Source organism: Miscanthus floridulus, chromosome 1, assembly GCF_019320115.1.
Source record: "Miscanthus floridulus cultivar M001 chromosome 1, ASM1932011v1, whole genome shotgun sequence".
In the NCBI taxonomy this organism is placed as follows: Eukaryota; Viridiplantae; Streptophyta; class Magnoliopsida; order Poales; family Poaceae; genus Miscanthus; species Miscanthus floridulus.
Genome location: NC_089580.1, coordinates 62036674 through 62048964, shown reverse-complemented (window position 1 = coordinate 62048964; position 12291 = coordinate 62036674). Strand labels below are relative to the sequence as shown.

Genomic DNA, 12291 nt, shown 5'->3' with positions numbered 1-12291 from the left:
AGCACCGCCGGTGCGGAAGCAAGGGGACGGTACAGAAAGAACAGAATTGCGGAAGTAATCTACTAGGAATGATTAAAAACAGAATTAGGGTTTTACATATTTCTCTTCCTCCTGTTTCTCACATCCCTCTTGCTACTTATACTGTGACCCTAGTTGACCCAAGATGGGCCAAACACCCTGGCACTCGGCTTCATCAGTCTCTTGAGCCGAACTGGTGACGGCCGGGTTCCGGCAGCTGCTCCTTCGGAAGCCACTGGGCTTGTGCTGTTGACATTGGGCAAACAGAGATACTCCAACAGGTTTCATTTCGTCTCCAAATGAATTTGTGTTCCAGCCGATCGTCGTCCTAGCAGCCTAGCACGCACAAGACGCCGCCCTTTGCCCTTTGCAGAATTGCAGCCGCCAGCCAGCCGGCCTCCTGTCTCTTTTCCCCTGCGTTGCCGTCGTCTGCGTCGCAGCTCTGCAGCTGCAGATGCCGATCAGGTGACGCGTCACGTGACGGCGACGCTCCCATGTAGACACGGCCAGGGCAGCAATGCAAACAAAGCAAAACCCCGCTGCTCCGGATCGCGCGCGCGCGCGTGACAGCAATAGCACGCTGCTAGCTGACCTCACCTTATCCGGACACCCACACGGACACGGGCGCTAACAAGCGGCGGCGGCGCCATGGAGCGGAGGCTGTCGGCGGTGTCCAGGCGGTCCGCGCCGTCGCCCATCCAGCAGCTGTCCCACCTGGCGCAGCGCGTCGGCGCCGTCAACCTCGCCGAGGGCTTCCCCGACTTCCCCGCGCCGCCCCACGTCAAGGCCGCCGCTGCCGCCGCCATCGCCGCGGACCTCAACCAGTACAGGTTCCTTCGCCACGACACCTCCTCCTCCTCCTCTAGCGCAGTAGGCAGTAGCGCTCAGGGCCGGGAAATGTTTCCCGTTCCACTTCCATTTCCACTTCGACTCCGCCGCGACTGACTGCAGCGGCGCGTAGGCATGTGCAGCGGATCTGCGACATTCTCGCCAACACGATGAAACGGGACCATGGCCTGGACGTCGACCCGCTCACGGACTTCGTCATCTGCTGCGGCCAATCCGAAGCATTCGCTGCAGCTATCTTTGCAAGTACTTCCTCCATTCCAAATTATAAGACGTTTAGCTTTTCTACATACATTGAAGTAGTAGAGTACAGACTAGTCGGCAATTGTGCTAGTTTCAGAACCTTGTGGGCATTCTTCCTGATGATGGATATGCATTTGCTTCTCCTTCCTTGCAGCAATCGACCAAGGAGATGAAGTTTTGCTCTTCGACCCTGCTTATGAAACGTATGAGACATGCATTGAGCTAGCTCGAGGCGTCCCTGTAAGATCAATTTTCTAGTTCAGAAATTCAGAGTTTTGTTTTGTTTTGAATGTAGCAAGCATGATGATTCAGAATTCAGTATCCGATTCATAATTAAATTTTTAGGTGTATGTGCCATTGGATCCACCTTCTTGGACTCTGAGCGAAGACAGTTTTCTGAAATCTTTTACAAGTCGGACCAAGGCAGTGGTCTTGAACAGGTCATTGTTTGATTCATGCTGTTACCTGTGTGTGGATATGTTTGTGCATAACTTTTTTTTTTTACTTGTGAAACGACCAAATCTTACACCTGCAGCCCGCACAATCCAACAGGGAAGGTCTTCAGCAAAGAGGAGTTGCTTATTATCTCCCAGGCTTGTCAGAAAATGGACTGCTTTGCGATAACTGATGAGGTACATCTGTGATGTGATGAGCAATATGGATTGTTCTTATCCCCACACATAGTGAAAATTCGTGAGCTTTTTTTATACATATTTTTCCAAAGAAAATTTTCATAAAATCTGTCTATCTCGTCTCAATGTGTGTAAATATCTTCCAGGTTTATGAGTATATTACTTACGATGCGAACAAGCATATCTCACTGGCTTCTCTTCCAGGGATGCAAGAGAGGACCATCATCACATCCTCACTGTCAAAAACTTACAGTGTAACCGGTGAGCACAACTCGGAATTTGCTGCGCAGTTTGTTGTGACACAACCAACAATAGAAATAGCAACTTTTTTGTGACTTGTGAGATGACACTTGACAAATTAACTGTCTGGACTGACTAGGTTGGAGACTCGGTTGGGCTTGTGCAGCAGCAAGCATCGCCTCAGCTATTAGAAATATCCACATAAAATTAACAGATTCAGCTCCTGCACCATTCCAAGAAGCTGCGTTGATTGCATTAACAAGCACAGCAGATTACTACACATCCCTGAAAAAAGTGAGCCTTAATTCTAACCATGTTTCTTTCAGATTGAGCTATCTTACCTTGCAATTGTGATGACTTTGGCTAGGACTATGAGGAGAAAAGAGACTTCATCCTTCAGTTGCTGAAAGACTTCGGCTTCAAAATCAGCTTCAAGCCACAAGGTTCAGTATTTGCGTCTGCTGAGCTGCCAAGGTCCTGTCAACTTTCAGATGTGAGTTTCTTCAATGAGAAATCGAACTACATCTGAAGCATTTTTCTCTATACAGTGGAACTCAGATGGGACCATTTTTCTTGAGCTTAAATACGAAACTTTGAATTTGCTAATGTTGAAAACAAAAATCACTTTGTTTCTAGTAACACAATAACATAAGTAGCTAGTAACACGAGTTTGTACTATATTGATCTTAACTTCACACTACAAGCTTACACACATTGCTTGATCTTCACAATCAAGCTTTACTATCACACATACACATTAGCTTACTATACACCATACACTAGCTTGATCTTCACAGCCAGGCTCTATCTTCTATAGTTCTATCTCAAACTCACTTCTACACTGGAGGATTGCTGCCTCTTTTATAGGACTTTCAGGTCAGTTGCTACAGGAACCAACCTGATAGTACACAGCTCATATTCTCCCACTTGCTAGTTAAGCAACCTGTAAAAACCAAATTTGCTCCATTTTCACCCCAGCAGTTTGCTTCTTGCAATGGTAAACTTCAAGTTCACTAACAACTAGCTAGTACTAGAAACTTCATAGTTCATAGCTGCTGTCTTCATTAGCTTTCTCACCCATAAACCATATAGGCCTATACATGGATTGTTAACACTAATATACCTATATGACAAGATAAATCCTAACAGCATTGGTCCTTTTTTCCCCCTGGACTATGCAATTCAGATAGAATTTGTGTTGAAGTTGATCAACGATGCTGGTGTGGCTGCCGTGCCTGGCCGTGGGTTCTTCCACAAGACGTTTGACGGTGAAAGCTACTGTCACCGGTATGTCAGGTTTGCATTCTGCAAAGGCGATGACACACTGAAGGCTGCTGCCATGAAGATGAGGAAGCTGGCAAGCAGGCAGGGAGAACCATGGCTTACTGGCAGACACGAAGATCAGACTATGCCCGCCTCTAATTGATCAAAACCTTTTCGTTGTTTTACTAGAATAGATTTATTCCTCTTTTTAGTTTCTGGATACAACTTTGATGTCATGTCATGTCATGTTTCATTCCGTACAATATACTCTACTTTGACAGAGCAACCACGTGAACGCGTCCTATAAAACCGTAACTACTTGCATCTTTTTTGTGCTGCTGCGTTGTGATGCCTGCTAATGCTAACATGATAATCGTAGGATCGTGTGTTTTTTTCTCCTTGGTAGCACAAATCCTAGCATGTTTTAGTTGACTATATTGAAACCACTATTGTTTGATTGTTTAGGTTAGTAGAGTTTTATAATAGTTGGAAAAAATATGGACTGTTCATTGATAGAGATCGGATTGTGAAAAAATAGAAAGTCCTAAAGAAAAGGTACCTGGAACCTTATACCATGCTCTAGGTGTTTGCTTTAATCCATATAGTGGGTTGCTAAGCTTGTATACATGGTTGAGTCTTTTAGCATCTTCTCTCCAAGTTGTTCATTTGTTGTAGTGATCATTCTTTTGAAGAATTAGCGATTTCCATTGGTCATTTGCAGTTTTAATAATGCTTATTCACTACATTGCTTCATATCTCATTAGTTCTTTATTTACATTGTCACTAATTCACCAAAACCTATGATAGGGTTAGATGCACTTTTAGGATTAGTGTGGTGGTGAATTTTACTTCCTTTGTTGTGTTTGGAGCTGAGGTGGTCGGTTTCTTTGTGTATGTTCTAGCATTGTGTTCTTGTGTTCCCACAAGCTATGTGGTAGTGCTCGTATCTTTGTGCTTCGAGGTTCTCTTGAAGTTTTGTTTTTGTAAATCTCTTCCTCTGACGAAATATGTGCTCAGGCACGGTCGCAAGAAGTGTGTGACTTATAATGTGCTCAGGCACGGTCACATAATGGTTGTCATGGTCGCTCTCCTGGTACTGATAAATATGCAATGATTACCTTGAAATTTAGCTTCAGTTGTGCAGTTAGAAATCATTTTAAGATATAATGTGTAACTAGATCTGTATAATGTTCTGATCACAAGCTTACATGTGGAGTATGTTTCAGACTTGGGCATGGCCCTGGTTTGATAAGAGTATAACTTAAATAAAAAATTATCTACTTCTGAGAATTTTTATTATCCCTAGTAATATAAGAGATTTCGTACACTATCTGTTCTATCTCCATTGCAAATTTTTAGCTGTGACTGCCCTAAGCTACTTCATTTCTCCTGTAAAAGAACCGCTACTTCATTTCTCCTGTAAAAGAACCTTGGCGGATGGGGAGTGCACTAAGAAGCTACTTTTAGTGAAACCAATCAAGAAAATCCCCGAACTCCAGCTTTATTCTAACATAGCCGCACCATAGCTAAGATGTGCACTTACCGCATCACTTCAAGAGTGTTGACCGATGTTTCACTTCATTGCTCTTGCATAAGAGTAAAATCATGAATATAATACTCCCTCCGTTCCTTAATATAAGCCATATAGTTTTTAGTACTAATATTAACGCACAGCAAGGATGTAAGACCGAGGAAAAAAAAATCAGGCATCTTCTCTCTTCCAATCAGATTGATCCATAAATCTAAAGAATTGATTGGGGCATATGCTATGTATGGTGGAAAGATTTCCAAACTAATCGACATGGAAGCTGATACGTACCTATATTTTGAAATTTTCTTTAAAAATCTTTATAGCTTATATTAAGGAACGGAGGAAGTAATTTTCATGAACATTAGCTTCCTCAATCGACCACAGCTACCACAAAAACTTGTGTTGGTCCAAGTTTCCAAAATCAAAACATGTGTCAAACAAAGGTGAAAGGCTGACATGTCAACGAAAGGCTACTTCCATAATAAACGATAGACAAAAAAGGAAGTAGTTACTTCCAAAATGAACAAAAGACTAGATAGACTTCAAAATCAAGGCTCAGCAAGGACTTTAAGAAAAACCAAACAAGCCACATGTCATCAAACTGTATGCAAATTTTACTCATCTTTTGCGGAACTATCAGGTTACCATTTTCTTATCCCTGACTGTCCTCGGACGGCCATACAACTTTTGGAACTAAAAGTAAATCTTGCTGCCACAAAGCACTCAACAAGATAATTACTCAAACCAATTATTCTTGCTGAGATTACAAGTTTTCGCATAAGGAAAGACCAAGGATAAATGGGATCATGATGAGATATATGAGGCAAGTAGGTGACCCACGTCAGTTCATCTATGTAGCATCACCACCAGTACTTTGTCCTCGCTTTCTGTGCCATACAAATAAACCGATGCAGGGAGTTAGAATTTGGAAATAAGGGATGAAAGACAGTCTGTAATAGCAATGACTTTGATAAGTATGCTAACTAAATAAAAATGTTCCATTAACCCATGGAAATTTTACTTGCAGGTCAAGAAAGAAAGAAAAAAACTGGCTCCATTTGCAGATATAGATAGAAAAAGGACAACTCTAAAAAAATTAGACCGGGGAATTAGGTGGTTTCTAAGGTTTGTGTTAAGAAGAAAATAGGCACCAAATTCTGCTCAACAAGGACTTGAACCTAGGTGGTATAGGCAGACAACCACACCCTCAACCAACTGAGCTAGGCTCAGCTTCCTATGAAGGACAAATCTAATATAACTATATAAGTCAAACTGAAGGTAGGATCGAAAGAACTAAATAATTGGTTAAAATAGATATGGGCATTGGCCATACTAGTGACCATCCATATGAAACCTTCAAGTTTGCCAAATGAAGTCCTTGGCTAAACTCGTATCCAAAGATCATATCTTTCGATCAATTGTTTTCAACAGTATCAGTTCCAATCTCATGTGGTATTGTTTTGTATTCTTTGTGCATGACTGTTGCATACATATTTCCAAACTCGTCAAGTTTATTTCAATTCAGATCCTCAGAAGTCCACGTGGTACTGTTTTGTATTTTTTGTGCATACCTGTTGCATACATACTGCCAGACTCATCAAATTTTAAGGTATTAATGCTGACTGCAAATGATTTATCCATAACTGTTTGGTTTAACAATTTGCATTATTTGAATAACCAGTGCTCAAAGAAACTCAAACACTGAAAGTTTCATCCTTCATACCATCCAATACAATGAAGATAGGTTTCATGAAAAAGATAAACTTACTTTCATCCTCTACCAAGTTGAGTTTTTACACAACCATTGCAAAGGAAGTCAAAGTTATGTAAAGAGATGGGAGATGCTTAGAGAACTAGAGCTAAGGTTCCATGACTATAATTAAGAATACTGGAAAGTATTTTTTTTAGGATACAATTAAAGGCCTGGTGCAAGCGCTAGAGTCTTACCGCCTGTGACCGGAAGGTCCCGGGTTCGAGTCACGGTCTCCTCGCATTGCACAGGCGAGGGTAAGGCTTGCCACTAACACCCTTCCCCAGACCCCGCACAGAGCGGGAGCTCTCTGCACTGGGTACGCTCTTTTTTATACAATTAAAGTTGAAGTCATTGATGATTGTGAATTCCTTCAAATAAGACAAAAAGCTTAAAGCAGCCTAAGAAGTATTTACAAAGTAGGAGTGCACCTACCCCAAGATTATGACGGGCTAAATGGCCACACCAAACTTTCATGGCAGATAATAGGGCACAATTTGTAGCTATGATCTAAGATGTTCATGCTGTAGATGGTTTCAATTTCTGCCGTCTTGGGATCATAGTAGCCCAATGACCAACCTGCATTGAGCAAAATCCGTCCATCCTTTGGATCAATAGCCAACGGTGTAGCGTTCTCCAACGAGTAATCTGGTAAGAACTTCTCAAGCTCTATGTGATACTCCACTAACCAGAGGTCACAATCTTTCATCATCCATACATCAATTGTGTTCACACTCTGATCCGAATAAGCCACACAAAGTGCACCCTGAAGCTGGAGGATGGTCATATGCCCACAGTCATGGCTGCATGGTGGACCTTTCAGGACTTCCAATTCCTCTGTCTTGACATTGAATGACACGATTTCACATGTTGCAGAAACTGGTCCAAGATTTGGCTCTACCAACCAGTAAATCTTGCCACTGACAAAAGCAGGCGGTGTGGCACTTACAGGTCTAGGAGGAGGGTCTACTTGACGCCATTGCTCATCATTAACATATTGCATTTTGCATTGTAGCTCATAATATCTTGTTTCCAGGTTCTTCTCTTTGTAGGTAATATGCACCACAACATGCTTGTTAATCTCTGAATCATATCCTAACCCAATACGGCCAGCAAACAAGGTTCCATCATTATCATCAAAAGATATGTGCTTACAATACCCTATGGCAGGATTGCATATGAAATCCCAGGAAGCACAGCTCCCCACATTAAGGCCATGGACAGGCTGGGGGGAACATACAAGATTAGCAAACATGTGTGGTCTCTGTTCATCAGTGAATTTCTCCAGATCCCAATAGGAACAAACATGATCCTAGGGCTCTTATTCAAGTTTGCGTGAATAACATGTGATTGGATAAAGTGATCTGTCATGATCATTGCACGCCACTCTCTGCAAACCAAGCTCAACTCCAAAACAGAGCGCGCCGGTAGCCACTTGAGGATGTCGAACCAGGCTTCAGTTGTTGGTGACGAGGAAATCATCTCTTCAATTGTGCAGCCCACAGGGACAAGACTCTCCTCATACAGACCTAGTGCTGGGATATTGTCATCCTCACAACAGCCAATGATGGTCTCATCTGGAGTGAATAAAATCTGTGGGGCATTACCATCTAGGTCCACCGCAAACACCTTGCAAGAACCTGTCTCGAACATGATCTTTTGTCCACCATCTGAGTAATATATGCCTAACGGGGCCATCCAGAGCGAGTCCAGGAGCGTGCGCTCAGAGTCTGGCCAAGCGGTTCGATCAATGCAACACAGCGTCTCCCAGCGGGCTTCATTGTAATCTCGTAGGACACATACATGATAAAGATCTTCACTATCTGGTTCTCCATAGCACAGGCATAAGCATCCATCGAGCTCTGTCATCACAGATGGTGCAGCCTCGAAACCTAACGGCGGTGGCAAGGAACCAAAGATCTCATTGCTGATACTGAAAGTGACAATGCCACCATCTCGGCAGAGGAAGTGCAGATACCCATTGAAGGAAACAGCCGGTTTCTTCTCCTCCACCCAACACAAAGGAGGCAGTTCACCAGCTGGCCTCCAGTATGCAGGCTTGCTGAGCACAGCGGCGGATCCAGGAATAATTTTAGGGGGGGCTGAACAACACATATCTCCGATTGCTGTTCAATCTTAAGTCTCAGCCCCCCCCCCCCTACACTATAGAACTTTACCTAAAAATTTATGGAAGCTCCACAGGGGTTCCACTGCTGTGGTCTTAGAACTTTGCCTAAAAATTTATGGAGGCTCCACAGGGGTTCCACTGCTGCGGTCTGGGTAGGGGGCCCCACCGTTGGATCCGCCCATGGCTGAGCACAAACACGTCGCAGCTTGTGGAGCTTGCCGTCCTAGTTTCACTCTCAGGGTTGCAGAACAAACGCACCACCTTGAATTCCTTCCTCGCTTCGCAGTAACCAAGGCTGTAAGATACCTCAAAGAAGTGCGGCGGCGGTTGGGACTGAAACAATTTAGCCCGCCAGATCATCTTCATCGTCGCCTTGGTATCTGGGAGAAGCAGGACGTCACCAGTGGAAGGATTGCAGACGAAGTACTCCCTCCGGTTCTCTAAAGCAAGTCGTTTTGGACATCGACACGGTCTTTAAGAAACGACTTTGACCGCTACTTTTTGCTATAAAATATAGTCAATATATACTTTTATAAAACTACATTTCGAGATGAATCTACTTGCATCACTTTCATATTTTCAAACTCAACCCAAAAGAAATTATTTGTAGTCAAAGTTTAAAATATTTGACTTAAGACATCCTCAAAACGACTTGCTTTAGAGCAGAGGAAGTACCCGTTATAGTCGGTGCCGCGGACGAGGATAAGGCCACGGCAAGGCCTGGTGAGAGGCACGATTATCCCATCCGAGAAATCGTCGGGCATGAGCTTCTGGACAGCACCACCGGGCCGCCACGAGTGGAGATGGTCGTCGTAGGCGGACCCTACCGCTGTGAGGAGCAGTCTGGGGTGGTCCGGCCGATTGGCTCGCCGCAAGTGGAGATCGACGAAATAGGCGGACGAGAGCATGGCGAGCCACGCGTGGGAGACGCAGCGGAAGCGGCCCACCGACTTGGCCGGCAGCCGGGCGAGGATTTCCGTGATGAGCTCGGTGGGAAGCACCGGAGCGTCCTGGCTGCTGTCCGCCGTGGGCGCAGGTGGCGCTTCCTCCCCCATCCCGCTCGTGCCCGGCGGATATTCGCCCGCGCTGGCGGCGCAGAGGGAACCGGTGGCGGCGGGACGGCGCGGCGCGGTAGGGTTTGTGGATCCCGTGGGAAACGGAGTAGAGGATGGAGCCGACACCAAGGAGGATCAGATGCCAGTTATACCGAAGGCTACGAGCGGGCCTTCGTAGGCCAAAAGCTGCATCGAGCCCATTAATAGATGTCAACTAAAGCCTCTTTTGGCACGGCTCATCAAAAAGGCTTCACCGGTGAAGCTAGAAAAACTGACTTTTCTTGGCTTCTAATTTATTTTAACATCGACTTACAAAACGACTTCACGCTACAGTGCTTCGATTTGCGCAAAATAGATGAAGCCGAAGCCAACATAAGCCATGCCAAAGAGACCCTAAATCCGGATCAAGACTCTTGCTGATCGCATCTACTCACTCCATATAAAATGCCATTTTCCTGAAAAATCAAATATTTTTAATTTTAATTAAATATAGATAAGAAAATATTCATATTTATATTACATAATTAGTATTATTAGATAATCATTGAATAAATTTCATAATAAACTTATTTAGAAATAAACTTATTCAAAGTTAAGAAAGTTTAAACAGTACGAATCTCACCGTGACATTTTTTATGGAACAGTCAAACTTTCTTAAATTTGACTAGATTTATAGAAACTAGTAGTAACACTTGTATGCCTAAATAAGTGTATTATAAAAATATATATAATGGTTAATCTAATGATACTTATTACGCATCATAATAAATATTAATAGTCTTTTGTATGTATTTGATCAAAGTTGAGTATGTTTGACTTCTCAACTTGTGAAAATGATAGTTAAAAAGGATGGAAGAAGTATGCACCACCGTGAGCAGCTTTGTTTTGAGTCCCAATTTATCTTTGTCTTAATCTAGGTTACACAGAACACTGACACTCTGACAGCACCTGTATTTCGTCATGGCGAGTCCTAACATTCGCCCAGTATGGTGTTCTATTAATTGACTCCTGACATTACATTGACAAGCAACACCTATCAAGCCGAACTACTAGCCTGTTCGTTTGGCTGTGGCTTATCGTAAACGATCGTAAATTTTCAGCCGGAATAGTATTTTTCTCTCACATAAACCAGCCAGCAGTACTTTTTCACGAACCAGCAACGATACGAACCAGCCAACCGAACAGACTGTCGGTTGATCTAACTTTAGAAACCCTAGAGTCTAAGAGTATGTTTGGTGGAGCTCTTGGAACATCTTTCAAGCTGAATTAAGAAGGAGCTCTGTCAAATAGTAATGGAAAGTGATTCTATGTTGATTTCGTCATGTGAATCTTTAAATTAAACTAGGGAGCTGGGAGTTGAAAAAAGTATATCTCCTGATTCATTATATGCATAGAGTTTATCCTATAAGTTTATAGAGAAACATTTTCAGTTAAAATTTTACTTTTCTCATTGATTCAGCTTCCACAAAGAACCTAGAGCGGGAGAAGTTCTACCAAACATATGCCTTAACTTAGGGCCGTGTTTAGTTCCGCCAAATTCCCAACTTTGACACTATGCAAAAAGAAGATTCCCCGTCACATCAAACTTGCGGTACATGCATGGAGTACTAAATGTTGACGAAATCAAAAACTAATTGCACAGTTTGGTTGTACTTTGCGAGATGAACGTTTTGAGCCTAATTAGTCAACGATTAGACAATTATTACCAAATAAAAACAAAACGACACTACAGTGCGTTTGTCGGCGCCGAATCGGCGGAACTAAATGTGGCCTAGGTGTTGTTTAGTTCTCCAAACTCCCAACTTTGGCACTATGCAAAAAAGAAGATTCCCTGTCACATCAAACTTGCGGTACATATATGAAGTACTAAATGTAGATGAAATCAAAAACTAATTGCACAGTTTGGTTGAACTTTGCGAGACGAATCTTTTGAGCCTAATTAGTCAATATTTAGACAATAATTCACAAATACAAACGAAATTGCTACAGTGTTTGCCGTCACATCAAACACTGTGCAAATGCCGATTCCGGCCGAACTAAAGGTGGCCTTAGATGAATAAGAATCTAACTGCCTGGGGACTGAGTTGGAATAAAAAAATCGTTGGGCATGAGCTTCCAGGCCACACCACCGGGTTAACATTGCCACACAAGTTGAGATGATCGTCGTAGGCTGTGTTTAATTGGGTAAACTTAGGGAATTTGACTACGGTAGCATTTTCGTTTTTATTTAGTAATTAGCGTTCAATCATGGATTAATTAGGCTCAAAACGTTCGTCTCGCGATTTCTAACCAAACTGTGCAATTATTTTTTTCGTCTATATTTAATGCTCCATGCACGTATCGCAAGATTTGATGTGATGAATACTGTAACACTTTTTAGGAAAAGTTTTTAAACTAAACGGCATAGTTGGACCCTACATTTGTGAGGAACAGCCTGGGCCTAGGGTGGTTCGACAGATTGGCTCGCCGCAAATGGAGGCTGACGAAGTAGTCAGACGAGAGAGTATTGCGCGCCCCCACGGGCCCACGTGTGGGAGACGCGAGCTCCCACCGTGACCACAGGAATCCACCCACAGTCGCCATCG

The 12291-nt window shown here is 43.2% G+C and overlaps 1 protein-coding gene and 1 pseudogene across 1 annotated transcript; one reads left to right on the top strand and one right to left on the bottom strand.

Annotated features, from left to right (window-relative positions):
• The first annotated feature begins 282 nt into the window (after positions 1-282).
• Positions 283-3546, top strand: LOC136485123 (uncharacterized). Its single transcript, XM_066482070.1, has 9 exons — positions 283-848; positions 980-1110; positions 1262-1347; positions 1453-1547; positions 1643-1739; positions 1886-2000; positions 2119-2273; positions 2347-2472; positions 3166-3546. Exons 1-9 carry the CDS (start codon positions 667-669, stop codon positions 3403-3405), a joined length of 1227 nt encoding a protein of 408 aa, XP_066338167.1. The 5' UTR covers positions 283-666; the 3' UTR covers positions 3406-3546.
• A 1820-nt stretch (positions 3547-5366) lies between these two features.
• LOC136485113 (uncharacterized) lies at positions 5367-9857 on the bottom strand (annotated as a pseudogene).
• Between the last annotated feature and the right edge of the window lie 2434 nt (positions 9858-12291).

Bases quoted from the DNA above. Each gene is read 5' to 3' on its own strand.
- LOC136485123 (XM_066482070.1), top strand. From the start codon at position 667: ATGGAGCGGAGGCTGTCGGCGGTGTCCAGGCGGTCCGCGCCGTCGCCC. The intron at 1,348-1,452 runs GTAAGATCAATT...TTAAATTTTTAG, and splicing joins AGCTAGCTCGAGGCGTCCCT to GTGTATGTGCCATTGGATCC. The intron at 2,473-3,165 runs GTGAGTTTCTTC...TATGCAATTCAG, and splicing joins GGTCCTGTCAACTTTCAGAT to ATAGAATTTGTGTTGAAGTT.